General features: G+C 40.0%; 1 protein-coding gene across 1 annotated transcript in view; it reads right to left on the reverse strand.

Moving 5' to 3' along the window:
• Nucleotides 1-213: 213 nt before the first annotated feature.
• LOC146002999 (homeobox protein Nkx-2.5-like) overlaps nucleotides 214-20238 on the reverse strand; it is an 84348-nt gene continuing 64323 nt past the window's right edge. Inside the window, exons 2-3 of the mRNA XM_083141157.1 lie at nucleotides 11848-11945; nucleotides 214-666 (exon numbers count right to left, since the gene is read on the reverse strand). Of these exons, the coding sequence (XP_082997283.1) occupies nucleotides 214-666; nucleotides 11848-11945 (551 nt within the window). The remainder of the gene's footprint in view (nucleotides 667-11847; nucleotides 11946-20238) is intronic.

A 20238-nucleotide genomic window follows, 5' to 3' on the forward strand; every position in this document is an offset into this window, starting at 1 on the left:
CGTGGGGAGATTCTTTGGACTCAATCTTACAACATGACATCACAGTAATGTGGTCCATAACCTTGCTGCACACGAGACTTACAGATTTCAATTTCAAAGCTTTATCCTCGCGAAAATAACTCCGCACTCAGTCAATCCAAGCTGGCACGTCTGAAAAGCGACACCTAGCGACTCGAAACGAATCTCTTCTGAAGATATTGCTGGTTGTCCGGGTTACCAACCCCTCAAGGACTGATGGTGCATCTGTTGCGATGCGGGTTGCTGCGACGACACATCAATAGCGTTTGTTACCGAGTACCCTTGTCCCGACGGTGCTGTGCACTGGTTGGGCCTCGAGTAACTGTTCTGGTACTGAGTTGGGTAAGCTGGTGGAGGAGGCATCGTGTAGTGATTGGACGTGTAGGTTGGCGTGAGCGACTGGGACGTGGGGCAAGGTTTCCCGTCCCGGACGAGTACCGGGACTGCCACGCGGCGCGGCGCTTGTAAACCGGCGCTCAGCTGAAGGGTCTTGTCCTGGCGTTGCCGCTTGCATTTGTAGCGCCTGTTTTGGAACCAGATTTTTACTTGGGTCGACGTTAGCTTCAGCATCTGCGCTAGGTGTTCTCTCTCTGGTGCCGACAGATAGCGTTGCTGCTTGAATCGCCTTTCCAGTTCGTACACTTGTGCCTGAAAGTAAGCGAACACCGAAAAATGTTAATTGTTGAAAAGAAGTGTTTTTGCATGTACAGAAATGTTCGGTAACAGTCTGATATAGTGAAAACACATTTCCTCAAATTAACAGGAGAAAAGACGGGAAAGTACTTGTGGAATTGAGTTCCTGTGGACTTTTGGAAGCTGGGAATAGTGTTTTTTCCATTCGTGCAACTTATTCGGCCGGTAAATAATGTAATTTTCGACATTAATGTATCTCCGTTGCACGATAGCTCGTGTCACCATTACCGTCGACTACGTGAATCAAATGTTCCGTGCGTTCGATTATGTAACCCCCTGTCAGTGAGCAACCACGCGGTAGTTTTACAAGATGACGTGTGAGCGGTTTTTATTCCAATTTAATTTTCTATATTTGCCTAACCTAACTGAACCTAACCTAACCTTCCGTGAATGGTTTGTGGATCAATTTTCGCTTAAAAACCTTTTGTGAATAGTTTGTGCGGCACTTTTCGTTCATAAATTTGCAAACACAGCTGACGACACTGCATATCAGCTGATGATAGACAACGTAAGTCAAGATTTGCCCGCTTGTGTGTAACGAAAGCGAATCAGCAACGACCAATTAATACTTGTAATGTGAAAAATTACGCTTTTTTCAGTGAAAAAACATAATCCCAAGTTGAAAAATGTTCCGCTAAGTACATAAGGTAAGTACAAATGTAAATAATTCGGAAATAAACTAGTGAAATGTGTTTTCACTATATCAGTGTTTTACCATATGTTCTACACACATATTTTAAGAAATTATGTGCTTAAAAAACAAAAATACTGCAAAAATCCCACATTCTTCTGTTGTAAGCTTAAATACTAGACTAAATGCACAATGAAGGTTTAATTTGAGTTGTTTGGCAAAAATTGTTCTAAAATAAACACGCGAATTTTGGAAAAATATCAGTGGAAATTAAGAAAAAAAAAACATACATTTTGGAAATAAAACACTGAAAAATCAACGTCCCAAGTTATCTATTAAGGGTACAGTTTCCATGTCCAGCCAGACACGAGGACCCCAAACTGCTCCTACCCCAGCGATCTTTCCCCCTGCGGCGAGCTGGAGAAAGAGATGCCTGTGCGCTGGATCGCTGAAGGAGGACTTATCATTACGCTTATGGGACTATTATTTCATTAGTTCTCTTGATAATATACAACTTCCGATGGTGAAGAAAAACGTATGAACGGAAATAGGATAGGTTGAAGATTTTATTTGTGTTAGGAAAAGTCGAAACTTCCATTTGATTAGCCGTAACTTGAAGATGAAATTGTTTGTCCACAAGAATTACGTAGGAGCATGGGCGTCCGGAAGGGGGGGCAAGGGGACCCGTGCCCCACCCCCTGGAAAATGAAAGTCAACCAAAAATTATGTATTTCACACATATAATTTCATTTTAGCCACAATAATATGTGTTAATTACTGCATGAACACCATAAATTCAAATTTAAGCAATGTTTTTTTAGGGAACAACACACTTTTTGGGGAAAATGTGACTTGTTTCCCACCCTGAAAGAAACACCTTCCTTGCACCTCCCTAGAAAAAATCCTGTGGACATCCATGCGTAGGAGTCTACAAATAATTATTCATCATATTTTACAGATCATCTACTTAATAATCAACTTAAGAAACCGCTTCCAATTGCAACACGGGGAAAAATCCATACTCTCTTGTGCTTTGTTATTTTTTTTCAGTAGCTGTGCCCATTCATACGATATTGAAATGTAAGCATAACTGTTGCGAAACTGTAGCCGTTGACTAAGGGGGGGGGGGGAGGATTAATTCCCTCTTGGAGAATTAATTATTATTTTTTCCTTGTTTACATAGGTTTTTGTGGGTAAGACAAACGAATGAGTCTTGTTACTAAAATTAACCGCCATAGGGGAGAGCTTAAAACCACAATGAAGGTATAATTTGTAGGCATATTTGGCAGAAAAGGTCGCTAAAATAAAAACGCGAATTTTTGGGGAAATAGCACAGAAAAGTGGATAAAGTAACACCACTTTTTGAAAAAATAACACTGAAACTGGAAGTCCCTCCCTACCTATGACGTATCAGTCTTTGGAACGTGTTGCATGAAAGGTTGCTTGTTGTTTCTTAAAATAATATTGTATAAGGGTTTAATAATGTGGCTTTTCTATGAATTTATTTCAGTGGTGAAAATTAGAAGCCATGATTAGATGAAACAGATGAAAAAAAGAAGTGCAACACCTATGATACATCATATGTATAACAACGGCCAATGAGGCCAACACACTCCTCCTTAAAAAAAAATTATATTCTACTCTATTCTATTAACTACTTATTTCTCGTGTAAAGAGTTGAACAGTTTTTATTGATTAAAGATAGGGTTTAAAAGGGTGGAGAAAGGTTTAAGAATATAAGTTTAAAACGAAACAGCAAGTTACAATCTTTCCTCTTGTTCCGAGTAAGCAACTGTACACTTACCTCACTCAGTAGCGCCGGAAGTCGTTTCTTTAAATAGCGTTTTTGTTCAAGGCGCAGTTCGACTGACATCGGATAAAAATGAGTGAGGTAAGTGTAAAGTTGCTTACTCGGAGCAAAATAAAAGTTGGTAAGTGGCTGTTTCGTTTTAAACTTATATTTATTAAACCTTTCTCCACCCTTTTAAACCCTATCTTTATGAATCAATAGAAACTGTTCAACTCTTTGCACGAGAAAAGGTTACATAATATAATTAATGAATTTGACATTCATCAAATGATAAAACCGTGTGTGTAATTTGTTCGTTTCATAGTTTGTGGTCACATCTTCTTCATTTTTAATGCATAAAGTGGAAACGAAGTGTCAAGATGATTCAAGAGAGACATTGGGCTTCTTCAATCAAAATATAATGCATTTTGTTGCATTTTTGAATTTTTGCATTTCATCGCATCGTTAGTTCAAATGAATTATTTACTTTCCATGCATTCTTCTCTTATTTCTGTTAATATTATTAGGGGTCTAATGTCATCACCTTGTAATCAAGGCGTCCCGGATTCGATAATCGGTGGAGGTACATAACGGTTCGGATCCCACTTTAAACTGTAGGTCCAGTCCCGATTAGCCTTACTGTGCATAAAGTGGTCATAAAACAATCAACTTTTTCTGTGTGTACTCTTCCGATACTTGCGTTAGTAACGCGTTACTTTTCGAGTCCCTGTGTTAGTAACGCGTTACGGCTTGAGCCGCTGTGTTAGTAACGCGTTATGTTTTGAGTCCCTGTGTTAGTAAGGAGTTACGTTTTGAGCCGCTGTGTTAGGAACGCCATACGTTTTGAGCTGCTGTGCTAGTAACGCGTTACGTTTTGAGCCGCTGTGTTAGTAACGCGATACGTTTTGAGTCCCTGTGTTAGTAACGCGTTACGTTTTGAGTGTCTGTGTTAGCAACATGAATTTTTTCAGTCTTTGTGTTAGTAACGCTACAAGAGTAATTGTCACGGTACTCTATTTGTGTTAGTTGAATTAGCTTGTTAATTCAGAAGCAATGGATTTGTTTTCCAGGGCGAAACAGGCTTTGTGTCGTTTAAACTTGTGCCTGTAAAGTTGCGCTGGGCAAATATGCACTGCAAAGAACAGATGTAGTTTTGTAAACGGTTATATGTTATTGTATGACAAAGTAATGATAACGCCTAACTTATACCCTACTCTGATCGAATATTAATTACTCTACGGACGTTATGCCTGAATCACACGAGGCTAGGGCCGTGTCCGGATTGGCAAGCGCTCCGTCCCGTTCTCTCCCGTTGCTCTCGCGTGCCGTCGAAGTCACGTCCAAGTCGTCCGAATCTATAGTCCGGCCAAGGAAGACGAAACTACCTGGAAAGGACGATTCCAAACGCGAGAGGGGAAGCAGGGAGAAGCACTCGCCAAACTACCCTGTGGTATTTCGCTTGCATGGGTTCGCTTGTTGTGTTTATTACCGCTTTCTGTGTTGTGTTTGTGATTGCTCTTACAATTGGCAACAAACCGTTTCGAAGTGGAATGAGGAAAATTGGGACGTTTTGGCCCTTGTTGCACATTCTACAAAACACCCTCGTTATGCTAGAAAATGTCACAAGCCATTCAGTTACTACATTTATATTTATAATACTATATACAACAATATTATTATTATTGAATACTATCCTGATTAATGTTGTGTACATTTGTGTTAATTATAATATTTACTAAGAATATCAATTTAATTGAATGATCTAAAATAAAGCTACTGGTTTACAAACAAGTATATCTACTAATGTGACGGACGATATGAATACTTTCCTGATATGTTCTGTTTGCTGATATAGTATATGACTGGCTTACCTAACCCTTACATAATTCGTAAACATCTCTATGTATTTTGGCGGCGATGTTACTACGTTGAAACTTCATTGCTGTTTCTACAGCAGACGATTTTCAAGGAACCCGCATCCTGTCCAAAGCTCCGTCACCCCTATTTAGCCACTGAACGCGTCCGGTTGGCGCATGCGCACTTCCGTCCATGGTCTCGGCTAAGGCAGCCAGACAGTAAAGTCCGCGCGTTCATTATATCCCCAGCGGTTAACAAAGGGAGCGGTGCTCTTTGTTAAAAGAAACACCCAAGCGGGCGGTTTTCTTTTGAAGAAACTGGAGTAGGAAAGCGATGTTGCCAAATTGAAGGAAAGGGTAAAGAAAAAGAAAGAGAAACAAACAAATTAAAGAATATGTAAAGAGAAAAGAAATACAGATAAATATTAAAAAGGACAATATTAATAAAGATAGGAAAGAGGCATATTATAAATCCTCATATTTACACTAAATACCCCTAACCTTTCTACTCGAAAAATATATTATTCAGAATATACATATATAGTTAACTTACCTTCACTCATCATCATCGTCATCGCTGTCTCCCACGTGAATCACGAATCTCTCCTGGTTACTATCCGTGTCGTGGTTAATGTATTTTCTCTCAATTTTGATGGTGTGTTGAATGCAGGACAACCAAAGCTGAGCATCAATTGTCTCTGTCCCATCACGCAACAGCTGGCATACACTGGCACTTACAGTAGGTGATACATTGTTTCTCCTCACGTATGATTTTAACTTGGCCCACACCAGTTCTATGGGATTAAACATGCAATGGTAGGGAGGGAGTCGCAACACTTCATGTCCACGTGAGGCTGCAAGTTCATCCACTACGTACTTTTTAGTAATGTTTGCCGATTTAATTATTTCTAATAAAAGGGCTTTTATAGGAACAGGTTTCGGTACTGGAACGTCGTGCCTCTCCATGAAGGAAATAATATCCTGCAGTTTTGTCTTCATAGTTGGGATTTTCACCAGCAGCCTCGAGTGATAACTTGCATTATCGCAAATTATGATACACTTCTTATCACTTGGCAAATTTGGCAGCAGATTATTGGTAAACCAATTTTCAAACACTTGTCCGGTCATTTCGTCGTGACTATCAGCTTTACAATCTCCAATGTTCTTAGCGGAAAGATACAAACAATTTGGGACCCACCCCTCACTGCTCCCAGCATGGAGCACCATGATGCGTTTTCCTCGTGCTGACGGCGACTTCAAAATACAGTTGCAAGTACCGTCGTCCCACCCTTTTTTGACGACGTCGTGAGTGTCGAACCAAGTTTCATCCAAATAAACAATCTGGCAGCCTTCTGATCTCAACTTGTTGAGTTTGTGAAGGTAACGATACCGCCAAGCAACAATTCTTGTCGACTCCATTATTGCATTTCTTTTCTTCAGCTGACGAAAAGAAAAACCAAGTTTCTTCAGAAGCTCTCGAAGCGTCGTTTGTTTGTAAGGAAAGTCTGATATTAGTTTGAGTTGTGTTAATAATTCACAGACACTTGGTGCGCGTCCTTTAGAAAAAAAATTGTAAATCTCTCTCCTAACAAAATCGCAAACAAACTCGTCCACTTTATGAAATTTTTTATTTTTATTACCAGGCTTCTTTGGTGTAACTGGGCCTCTTTCTGTGATCTTTCGCACTGTTTTCCTGTCTAATTTCAAAATATTTGCTGTCTCCGATATTGGTCCTCTTCCTGAATTATTCCTGGAGACATATTCGTGCACACTGCATACAAATTCTTGAGCTTGTTTGTTCAGAATTTTCTTCCTTTTCCTCAGCACTCTGGAACTGCCGCTGCTAGTACTTGGCTGGGGGTCACTTTCGTCAGTTAAATTCTCCTGCGCAACAACGTTTGCTAAAGGAACCTGGTTTGCAACCCACGGTCTCCACATGCTAATAAAAAAACCAAAATCTAATAAAAAAACTAAAAGCACACCACTATAACAAAGCAACAACACAGCACCATAACACAACAAAGAAATAACACAACACAACTAGTTAAGAAAATCAACCCCGCACGTGGTTATGGCGCAAAAATAACGAGAGGTTCACGCACCCGCCTGCTCCGTCTTGCAACTACAAGAAATGTAAAGAAAATGTGGCAACAACGTCTCAGTGCACGCGCTTATCGGAAGCGGTCTGGCTATTGTTGGCTATTGTTTCCAGTGTTAAGTTTTATCAAAGGGTTGCCGATGGGGATATAATGAACGCGCGGACTTTTTTTTACATGTCCCCTTGTAGTACGGTTGTCACTTTTCCCGCCAGGTGTCAGCTCGAACTTCACCCACCGCGCTCTGGGGCGCAGGCGCATTGCACGGAAGCAGAAGGCAGACGCCAAACAAACATGACAATGATTTCCACCTATTTACTACTCATATTAAAAATGTAGCACGCTATTTCATCATTTACAATTTTTCTACATTCAGTATTATCGATAAAATGTTAAAGTATAACTGAGTTTTACATCCTCTAATCAGTAAATGTTGTCTGTACAATGTGAAAGTTAGAATATGGCTGCCAAGCGCAGGGTCACAGCGAGTTCAAGCGTGCATCTGTCGCTCCTCTCTGCTTTCCCCTCCGACTCCACGTCTGCCGCGAATTCGGACAACGGAGGTTGGCTGAGTCCCCGGATGGAACGGTGCTCTAGGTGACATCTACTGCCGATTCGGACGCGGCCTAGATCTCCTGATGGACTTGAACTAGTTGTGTGGTGCTGGCTCATCTGCTACTTTTCACCTCACATGGTACTTGTTATCGTACTGTCGGTATGCTTTTGTTCCCACAAGGTATTGCGCGGAGCAGACAAGATGGACGAGCTATTTGAAAAATGTTGTGAGATAATAGCTACTGCTGTAATTAAAAAATAAAATAATTAAACGAAAAGTATGGGCTAGAAATTGGCTCTGTAGAAATTATTTTAATCAATGTGTACCCTACAAACTTTTCCCGGGTATGTATACATTAGAATATCAGGATTCATTCATAAAGGAATATTTTGTTTAACTAAATATGTCAAACATTTATTACACTGGTAATAATAAGGAATTTCATTATCGGCTAATCACATTTGTCGTGTACATATCTATCGCTATGGATACATTTCATTAATGAACACTTAAATGAACATCACCTCTGTTATTTTTTCTTTCAACGAGCAGAGTACAAAAACCTCCAACACTCGGAAACCATAGACTAAAAACTTTCCTTCGCCACACTCACAAATTATTTCCAAGTTACCAAACTTTCGATCTGATTGGCTATTTCACAGAATCTGGCAGAAAAAGCCCGTTGCAATTAGAACACTGCCTATTCGTCAAAACCAGTCCAGCATCCAGCCTGGCAGCCATCATCATAGCCAACCAGGTAGCCAATGCAGCCCCAAGTAGGGCATTCCTACTGGAAATCCAGTTCCGTGTGATTCGACGAGCGGCTAGAGACATCATTATCACCTTGGCAAGTACAATCAACAGCAAATGAATTAGGAGAAAAAAGATTTTCTCGACGAAAAATGAGTTGGCAATGCTGCGAACACCGAGGCAATCTTGATAAGAGGCTTGAGGAGCGTCGAGCAAACTTTTCTGAAAAGCACAACTCAACTCCAGTATCGAAGATCATGCTACACGTGGATTGGCAACTTTCGGGAGCATGCTGTCTGTCTACACAATTCTCCCCAAATGCCTGTTTGAAGATGAACCTTCTGCTCGCATTTTATTTTTCAACTGTAGTTCTGACGTTGTAGTCATTTTACAATTATTTGTATTTGTTCTTATTTTGCTTTGCTTTTATGTCACCTTTACAATTAATCGAAACTATGAAGATGGATGATAATGAGATTAAATTGATGAAGAGACACTTAAAAAAGAGATTGCCAGACCAGGACTCGAACCCGGAACCTAAAGCGGATAAGGTGGGGTGACCGTCAATAACTCCCGGCCATGAACTGTAGTATAAAATTTGTAATTGCTCAGGAGTATTTTTTGTTCTGTTCATGACTAATACCTGCTTTCGGACACTTAATTTATAAGTGACACACTTCGTTCGGTGGGGACAAGCCACGTATTTTTTGTGAGGAGGGACACATCTCGTTCATATACTAGATACAATCATGGACTATACTTGGAATGTGACGTGCTAAACAATACTTTCGGAGATCAGTTGGACATAGCAATTTTGATATACAAGTTGCATTTTCTCTACTTATTTATTATGCCTCATCATAGATAATCTCGCAACAACGCAAAATGTTTTAATTGACTCGAATTCACAATGACTAATATGTACTGGACCTACATATTTTAAATGCAAAATCTAGGTGACGAAAATATGCCTCAACACGAAATGAAAATGCAATATTCATTCAATACACTAAAAAAGCTAACCAAAGCAGACATTTAAAACATTACACACGTAACGTTTCCATCCTCTAACAGGGTTTTTGTTGGAGTAAGATTCACATGGCGTAATAGGATTATCGTTCACTACAAAGCAATAGCTATAAACATGAGATAAACCTGAAATGAGGGGTTAGAATTCACCATAAGAGAAGTGCAGCAGGTAAAACAAAACACATATGTAAGGAAGAGGTGTGTCAGTGTAAGTTTCTATGTGAAAATTGACTGAGTGGTAGCACTAGACGGTTTTACGTCAAGGATCCTAGGTTCGAATACCGGTCTGGGCATTGTTGTTGTTTCTGAATGTTCTATTTATTTTATCTTCACTGATCTTCGTCGTCGCGATTGCCCGAAAGTGGAAGAAAAGCGACGCTAAATAAAAATAAAAAATATGTGAAAATTAGAAGGTTAATTAAGAGCTGATAGGTAAAATATACTCTATGAGCGATGTTCGATAGAAGTTCTGTTAAGATGTCAAACCTGTAAGAAGCAAATAGCGAAGTTGTGTGAAGGATTGAAGATAAGCTTCGATAACATGGTCACCTGGATTGTCTCGAGCTGAACCAGTAAATGGGTGATGTTTAATCCCCAAGGCCATTCTGCAAAACGAATGCCAAAAGAGGTTCGTGTGTGGATTTGGTCAGCATGAAATTGTTGGGTGATGATAAGTGAATGGTATTTTCTCTGTTTTCGTCATTTTACGTTGCTTTTCTACCTCTGGATCTTGAATGACGAATAAATTAATTTGGTGAACTGATAAACACAAAAAAGCCAACCCCGTGGGTAATTGGTTAGCGCACGCGCTTCGAAGTAAGGTGAAGATGTGTCATTGTCTACATCCCACTTCCATCTTTCCATCTTCAACCTTCATCATTGCGATTATCCGAGACTGGTAGAACAGTGACGTGAAATAACAAAAATATCACCCTCGGTGTCGATTTCAAAGTTTGAAGTATTGCTGTTTTTGCATTCAATAGCGGTTCTAGATTGTGACAGTGATGTGAAATAGCTACTTCTGATTTTATAAGAATAGTAAAACGGGAAGAGCGATAGATATTCCTCTATTTTCAATTTTCTCTAAAACTATTTTCCCCGACTGTGGTATAATGAATTCTATGTAGTATGAGAAATATAATTTAATTTATACTAATTTATGCATATGCAACTGATTAAGGGAGCCTCCACGATGGCGCAAGGAAATCGTCGCCGCATTGTAATCAAGGAGTTCTCGGTTCGATGCCCGGTGGAGGCACATAGTGATTCGGATTCTAGTTTAAACTGTAGATCTCGTCCCGGTTTGCCCATTTGTGCATAAAACTCAGACTCAGAATGATTAAAGACTTTTCGAAATATTCTGTCTGTATCGGAATGGCAACTTTCTTCAGAACGAAAATGAATTCGTAAAGCAATAATACGCACAGCACCTCTAATTACCCACTGCCATTCAACACGCTACTATTCGTAAATTCAGAATTATTATTTTAGGGTTCAAATCCTGGCATCTGAAAGAGGGACACTTGGCCCCAAAAGTTTCAGGTTTGTTAACATTTACTAGTTAAGGATATTTTTATTAAGCTCCTGGGACCTGAGGAACAAAAATATAGATCTTTTAAAATGATTTCTCAAATTAAATGTAGAAATCATGCAGCACACTAGCCCAGGGACGCTATAGCTTATTCATGGGATGGAAAAATTGTCATTTCCTGGTCTCAGCATGGAGTTCTATCTCTGCAGTGTTTCCTTATCAATTTAATGTAATTATTATCCATCCTCATAGTTGCAACAAATTATAAATGTGTCATGGTAAAAACAAAGCAAAATAAGAAAAAAAATATTGTAACATTACTGCAATGTCAGATCTACGTTGGCAAAAAAAAGTGAATACCAGATCATTTTCAAACAGGCATTTGGGGAGAACTGTGTAGAGGTAGACAGACAACATGCTCCCGAAAGTTGCCAATCGACATGACCTTCGGTACTGAAGTTGTGCTTTGAGAAAACTTTGCTTGAGGCTCCTCAAGCGTCTTATCGCAAATGCCTCGGTGTTCACAGCATTGCCAACTCATTTTTCGTCGAGAAAATATTTTTTCTCCTAATTCATTTGCTGTTGATTGTACATGCATGTTCTAACTGCACCGAACCTGGCCTGCCTAACTTATCCACGTAGGCACATAATAGCATATAAATAGGTTTGGCAAGTTATATTTGGTTTATTTAAGCTATTATAAGCATACATTGATAGGTTAGGCAGGCCAGATTTGGTGCAGTTAGCATATATTTGCCAAGGTGCTATTGCTGTGCCCAGCGGCTTGATGTGATTCGGACTTTAGATTGACTCCTACTCGGCAGATGTCAGCCCAATCGCCGGAGGGTTAATTCCCGGTATGCAGTTACAAAGAATCAGAATAAAGACTGAAGATTACCTGTGAAAATAGAACTCTAGGTTTCCTCTTTGTCCTCTGCCTCTGACCGTCTTGTTGCCCTTTTCTGTTCGCGTCTGTCTTTCCGTTGGTCAGGCTTCCTGGAAGAAGAAAAAATATTCAGGCTTTGTTGCTGTTACATAGACACTCTGACAAACACGTCTTATCTTACTACGACCACACATAAATAATACATATACGTTTATTTGTGCTGAGATATTCTTAGCATAGGATGATAAGAGCAGCGAACTTAATTCGATGACGAGAGGTGGCAGCACCATGAAATATAGATTCTATAAGTTGCTGTAAGAGTAATTCAAAGCGAATTAGAATAAATTTTGGATAAAAAATTTGGTGAATGATTAAAAACACAAACAATAGAGGATGGGATGACAATATGAGATAAGAAGGAAAAGAATTGTTAGAAGCAATGAAATATTATTACACGCTTTAGTTGGACTGAGGTAAGTTAACTAGTTGGGGAATGCAACAAGCGTAGCAATAGGTTAGAAAACAGTTCATCAATTTTTAGATATCCATGGTTTAATTTGACTGGACTATGCAGATTTGAAGCTGGTATATAGCCTTTAAAGGAGGACCTCTTTGTGAAAAGTGGTGAGCCGGTTTGCATTTGTGTGCAAATTACAGATAGACAATGGATTCTCAGATATACGAGGATCATTTAAAAAGAAAAAGTGAGGGCTCTGATAGTTATGCATTAAAAAAACGCAAAATATGCATGCAGATATGCACTAAGAAAGTGTAAAATATGCACTTAAATATGCACTTTAAAAACCAGTTTAATTTATAAATGCTGTATATTACAAACTATGAAAGATTACATGCCAGGCAATGAATATGCATTATTCTAAATGCTCATTCGCTACACATTTTTTTTTCAATTAATATGGTTCTGCGTTAAATGAAACACAATACATTACAGCAAGATCATGATTACATTTGATAACAACATGATGTCTTAAATTTTTGAACTTGAAACTCCTTCTGTTTTCAGCTAGAATAGTCTTATATTCAGAAATCACACGTTCCACTACGCAAGATACAAGTGGACTGTATTTTAGGGCAACAAAGTCAGGCACATCAAGTTCCAGATCATCCACACGTTGTCCATTTATTTGTATGCAGAATTTTGCAAACTTTCACCATTGTTGCATACCCACTGTTCGTTTTCAATACTGCATCCAATTTCTGTACATACACAGGATCTTCAACCTGGGCGAGGACCTCTTTAACGTCTTCTATAATTTTGATCCTTGTTTGAAGTCGTAACCCTTTGTTTTCTAATCGACGAATGGAATCTTTCAGGCAAGACGTACTTGCCACATTTCATACAATCCAGGAAAAAGGAAACAAGAAGGACAGAGAAAAGATAACGAAAAGAGAAGAAGCGATAAGAAGAAAAATATGCACATCAACAACTTACTTTCATACAAATATTCACCTGCATATGAAATATGCATATTTAGTTAAAAATCCTTAAATATGCATTTGCATATGCAATGTGCAAAATGCATAATTATCCGACCCCTACTCATAACTGTCTACTCATATAATTCTGGAGGACGAGGTTACTGTCCTTCGTAACATTTTCCGACCGAGTGTTGCCAGATTTCTGGCAATTTTCTCACGCCGTCAGGGGAATAGTTTTCCTCGTAATCACTGAGGGACCGCCCTAAGACTTGCACTATGCCATCGATGGTGAAGCGACGGCCTCTTAGAGAAATCTTGTAACCTCCGGAACAAGTCATAGTTGCAAGGACTCGTGTGCAGACTATAGGGCAGAGGCGCAACCATGAATTTTTGTCTGGGAGGGGGGCAAGTACCAGCAACACGTACTAATATTATTATTAGTTGTAATAATAGTAGTATCAAAGACGATATTAACCTCGTAAGTTACGCAAAAAAGGGTAGAAGTCAGTGCTAAAGCATTAAATAAATTTGGTTCAGATTTTTTCAAATGCAAGTAAGTCAAAAAGTAACCTTATTTTTTTTATTATTAATACAAAATGTACAATGGAATTGGAAACACTTCATTACTTTTCAACATAGTCTCCACCGGTTCAATGCAGGTGTGCAACGTTTCACGAATGCCCAGATTCCACGGGGGGGGGGGGGGGGTAAGAAATCTCGACTTAATGCTTAACCATTCACGCACCAGATTTTTCACCTCATCGTTATTGTGAAACTTCATTCCACCTAGTACCTCCTTAATGGGCCAAACACATGACAATCGCCCCGTGCTAGGTCCTGTAAATATGCAGGATGTGGTAGACACTCCAATTGTGCGAATTCAGCTTTTTTGCTTTTGGGGGGACGCCCACGAAGTGGCGTATTTGTGATTTTACTTTGCGGGGACATGCAAATTTGTATACATGTTACCAGTTAGTAAACAATATTATTGATTTGTGGTTCTAAGAATCTTGGAATAATGGTTCTAACCAGGGTTGTTAAAGGTTCAGAAACCCATAAATTCTAATGGGTTTTATTGCAGGACCGAAACCTTTTTTCTCGCACAATTTAAATTCGGTCCAAGTTACGTATTGTTTCATTGAAAAAGAGTTCTTGGACCGAATTTAAATTCAGCCGGAAAAAAGGTTCCTAAACCGAATTGAAATACTTTACAGATAAAAGGGTTCTTTACGGTCCAGAACACATTTACGCTTGCTGATTTTCTCTTCTGGACCGGAATTGAATTTATTTAAAAAATTCATGAGACCTTTAACAACCCTGGTTCTAACCTACCCTATTGAATCTTATGATATGATCTACGTGAGTTAGAAACACTGACTGTATTTTCATTCTAAGAAACCCCAAATTCATTCACAAAAATAATTTTCGAACTAGTAACACCAAAAACTTGACCAAATTTCAATTTCCAAATTCAAAATTAACGTCCGCCTAGCCAACAGGTTTCTTGTGAACACATGTTTGGTGAGGTTGGCCAGTTTCAGAATCTTCCAATCCACAAGGCCGCATTCTTTACGGCTGGGAAATCTTTGATGACTGGACCTTTAATGGACACAAATTATTTTTCAGTTGTGTTCGGAAATAACTACATTCTTTCTATTCCATTTTCTTTTGAGGGGATAAAAATAATTTTCTTTGCCGGGAATAACATGTTTTGTGGGGGGGAAATCCCGGACAACCTCCCTTCTCCGTTAATTCGCACACTGTACGCTCCAAACGAAGTTCCGTAATTTTTTGTGCATTTGCTGTGTGTGCCCTTGCGTTATCTTGCTGTAAACCGCGACTTTTTGACATGACGGCAGGTTATCAAACAGATCACAACACGACTGGTTGTTAACATGGCGTCCTTTGTAAATATGTTCCAGGATTGGACTTTTACAGCCCCAGAAGAGCATGAACATTACTTTGCAGGCAGACACAATAGAAGGAGGTTTCTTTGGTTTCGTCGATGATAAATGCCTCCACTTCTTCCTGGCTCGCTTTGTCCCTGGCTGGAAGTGGAAGACCCAGCAGAGTTCCACAAACATGCATAACAGAAACGACGTTCCTTCAGTTTCGGGGGTGAGTTGTTTTGGTGCCCGTCCGGTGGTACTGAATGATATGGTGAGCAGAGATATGGCTGACGTTCCCTTCTACAGTCACCTCGTCAATTGTTCCCTGCCAATATTTTTGGTTCATTCGATCAACTGAAGCGATAGTGTCTGGCATACTCGCAGATACTCGCAGTGTCCGGTCGACTCGAGAAAGGTGAGTCAGTCAGAGTTGACACGCAACTTTTAATCTTTCTGTGCCACTCATAAACACGCTGAAGTGAGACACAGAAATCCCCATACTGGCTCTCCATCCTACGATGAATGTCTGCTGGTTTTGCACAAAAAAAAAAAACAAAAAAAAAAAAACAAAAAAAAAAAAACAGATAACAGTCCTCTGCTCATCTGTAGTGCGTTTCTCCAAGAGGGAGGCCATCTTTCTGTAGTCCCTGACGTCACATTTCCCATCAGACCGTACGCGCTGTTACTTATAACAGAAGAGTGTACATATCTGTTATTTATATACATTATTCTATTTTTTTTATTGCAACGTATATTAAGGTTACTTTTTGACTCTGCCTCGTATAATACCAAAGCCTCGAACGAAACCGAGAACCTCAATTTTACAGAGGTCTGTCTTAAATGGATATGGAATGTCCATCGCGTCGTAGCCCTCTACGGTTGCGTTTACGTGCTTACATAGATAGATAACAGAGGGCACTGATTTTTTTAAAACATATTTTGTAAACAAAGTTGTTCAAATCCGATACATATGAACGTAATATTCCCTTAAAAAAATTTGGAAGATTCCTGAGAAAGCAGAAAATTTTTCGTCGACTTTGTGTTGGTGTTAGAAGAGTCTGAGCATAAACGTGAATTACATTTCATGAAGACGAAATACTTATCCTTTGCTTTATCAAAAATTCAGTTATCGCGCGGCATTAGGTATAAGCTATAATTTTTTTGGGGAAGATTTTGAGGGCACAATTTCCAGATAGAAAAATATGGAATGTAAACCAGCGTTCGAAACGGACCGGAACTGCAGCGTTCCGGTTCGTGAATATTTGGAATCTTCCCGTTCCGTCTCATCACAAAAGACTACGGACCGTTCTCGTTAGTTATTATTATTATTTTTATTATTATTTAATATTTCACTACATTCCCTTTTCCAATATGAACTAAATTGTTAATACTCTTTAATGGTACTATAGCATTCCTATAAGCTTCACCTCTTAAGTGGAGATGGGTTATTGCGAAGGGTCTTGGCAGATTATGATGGTGTCTATGTTGTATTTGTGCCTTGTGATTCTTGTTTTCACTTGTTTGTTTGTCTATTATTCCTTTTTGTGTCTTGTGCATTCGATTGTTCTGGCTGATCAACCCAACAGCCATCTTTCAAGTAGTCAAACTGATCATACGCTAAACAACAATATGAAAATATCTTTCACAAATTGATGTTTGATAAATTATACAGGGTGATTCAAAAGTCTCCTGACATTTTAATCAAAAATCATTTTATTGACAACATTGACAGTATTGCTGAAAAGGAATCTAGAATAGAAGACAAACTCAGTACATTTTAATGTGGTGGCCCTGTAAGTGTAGGCATAGCACCCACCCACCTCTCTTGCTAGAACATCGCGCTACGACGCCAAGGGTCCCATGTTCGAACTCCGCCCTGGGTATGGATGTTTGTGAGTTTCCATTCATCATATCCTCTTGCGTAGACCCGTACACATGTTCCAACATAGCTGGCGTGATATTCCCTGTCGCTGTGTCAGTTCCTCTATGGTGTTGTTCTTTACTTGCTACACCCTAGACTCAATGAAAACCCAGCAAAGAAAGTCTAGGGGAGTCAGGTCTGAGAGCAAGCCGCCCAAAGTCTTGAAGAGCCACGGCCGATCCACCTATCGGGAAAAGTGTCGGCAAGTTAGTTCCGAACGATTCTGGTGAAATGGGGTGGTGCACCATCTTGCTGGAAAACATCAGTGTCTTTTATCCCATCCTGAAAACCATTCAATAGTGATATAAGGATATTTTCAAGAGACTGAGGCAATGAACAGTTAATTTTTCAAAATCCTCAGTTAGGCGAGCCGATTACCATCCACGATTCCCGTCCGTTCAAATTTTCAAAAGGGTTGAAAATTCCAAAAGACTCGTGTCAAATGTTTTTGATATTTATTTAAATATTAGCTATTATTAATTGTAATACAGCGGATCATTTCACATTTTGTTATCTCGTCGCTCTAATAGCCAACCAAACGAGAATAAATGGTAACACCATGTTAACTAAAATAAAGCAACCCGTTTCGTGAAAATGTCAATGTTGAGCCCTGATATAAAGTTTCTAAATCCTTGTACCACCGGATTGAAAAAAAAAATACTTCAAATTTTCACCACCAGATGAAAATGTGGCGATAAATTGCAGTTACCGGAAATCGGGCATGCAAAATTTTCTTTTTAATTTATGTCGTTCGAAAAGTATGCACTGTCTACGTGAATAACCCTAGATAACACCAGATATCAGCGCCACGTTTCCACCTGGTGGTGAAAATTTGTCCGTATGGTCTCTTCTGGGCTCACGGGCTCCAGAGGGCTCTGAATAGGACAACTTTAACATGACCACCTGTTACTATCTCTAAACATCAGTAGCGTACGCAGGATTTTATCAAGGGGGGGGGTTATGTCTAAAACTTTCTCTAAATTCACACTACTATTGTCTTATTATACTTTAATTAAATAATAATACTCCCGTAATTAATTAATAATACTTATAATTATTTATCTGAATTACTACAAATAATACTACTAATACCACTACGACTATTAAGTAGTAGAGATCTACATAAATATAGTATTTATGAAAGCAATACAACGAAATTACTTTATATTCATTCCATTTTTATCAAATTCTGGGAGCATTTTTTAATTTCTTTGTTACGAAATAATTGTGTGGTCAACGGTTCGATTCCCGGAATTGGTTGGAATTTTTCCGGCTTTTTCCCCGCATAAATGTCCCTGATAATTCACATCTGGATTGTCTCGCTGTTCTTACCAACAAAACATTTTGCAATAGTTAAGCTTATTGTCGTTTGAATAATTGTCTGGTCAACAAGATGACTAGAGTTACCCTTATATTTTATTTTCAAGAATTCGTATTTATTTTCAAGGCATTCTCTCTGAAAGTCGCGTGTGTTTGGAATGCAGTGCTTTCCTCCGTGCTGCATAGAAATAATAATTCAAATTATTAATAGTAGTAGTAGTAGAAATAGTAATAGTATTGTCGCAAATCTTTGACTGTGATAAATTGGCCATCTTGAATTTTTTCACACATTTTCCATAGTAATTCACAAGCTCAAGGGGGGGGGTTAAACCCCGTAACCCCTCCCTTGCGTACGCCACTGCTAAACATAGATTGCATAGAAACATTTTCTGACACACCACAATCAAGAAACTATACATTATTTTAAGCAAATGATGATCTAGTTGTGACAGTCAGATTTACCGTCATTATTATTATTATCATTATTATTCATGTATGTAGCGGTAAAAAGACGTGTTGATTCAAAGTGTTGAGTGTTTTAATTTGTAAGATTACATATTTGATTTTTGCCAAGCCGACGGGAGGAACGAGACGTTCGCGTGTGTTAAGGGCGAGCACCTGAAGGGTCACGCTATGCGTCCAAAGCTTAGGAAATTCGACCGTAATGACAAACATTTAAATATCTCGGTTTCCAACGGTCAGATTCATGTGAAACTTATACCAGCGCAGCGGCATGTGTGCAAGGACGGATGTGTGGAGTTTCGTCACGATCAAGCGACAATTACGGACGCCAGATCAAATCGGTTCTAATTGCGATTGCAATTGAGCTATGGGCGACAGCCAGGCGGAAGCTTAATCCGCACAAGTCAACTTCGGACACGGTACGTCCTAGTTTGGAGACAATAGAGCGTGGTGGAATAACCTCTTCGGAAGCGTCACTCCAACGTGCGCCTAGCGTCCTTTTTCAAAATCCAAATAAAACGAAGGACATGGTTTTTCGTTACACAGTCTTACCGCGATCCTTGTAGCGAGAGGAGCTCCGTGCTACCTCTCCATATACAGTTTTGCCGCGAGTCTTGGAACGAGAGCACCTTCGTGCTACCTTTCGTGTACAGTGGACTTTGTTGTGTTGTGCGAACACCAGTGTGTGTGATAGGCAGTAAGTCTACACGAGTGCGCCTACCTCAACCGCTGGGGGAAGTTGAAGCGAAACCGTGTTTCCGTGATTACCTTACGCCATTTATAATTTTTGAGAAACGAGGAATACCGGAAACTATGGCGGGCTAGAGGAAGAAGAGAGATGGGGGCGTTACGTCGATTCGCCCGATGTCAGAAGAAGCTACGCCGATGATGCCTATCCGCCGCCATGGAGAGAGAGAGAACGTCGAACGCCGCCCTATTGATACGCCGACGATGCCTACCATCCGCCACGTTGACGCCCCGACGACGCCTACCAGCCGCGACAGAGAGACGTAGAGAGAGATGTTGACGCCCCGACGACGCCGACGACGCCTACCATCCGCCACGTTGACGCCCCGACGACGCCTACCAGCCGCCACGTTGACGCCCCGACGACGCCGACGACGCCTACCAACCGCGACAGAGAGACGTAGAGAGAGATGTTGACGCCCCGACGACGCCGACGACGCCCGCTCAGATGCGACGTCCGAACCGCGCCATACCACGGAGATCCACCGATCCCGAGAGGAAGAGGAGCCGGGGAACTAGGTGTTTGAACCCTTTTTGCATCTTCATCGTCACGACCAAGGAAACCTTTCGCGTGGATACTATGTGTTTTCAATCACCCGTAAAGACGCCAGGATGCACCCCGGA

This window comes from Lepisma saccharinum, chromosome 19 (assembly GCF_977018435.1).
Source record: "Lepisma saccharinum chromosome 19, izLepSacc3.1, whole genome shotgun sequence".
Lineage (NCBI taxonomy): Eukaryota > Metazoa > Arthropoda > Insecta > Zygentoma > Lepismatidae > Lepisma > Lepisma saccharinum.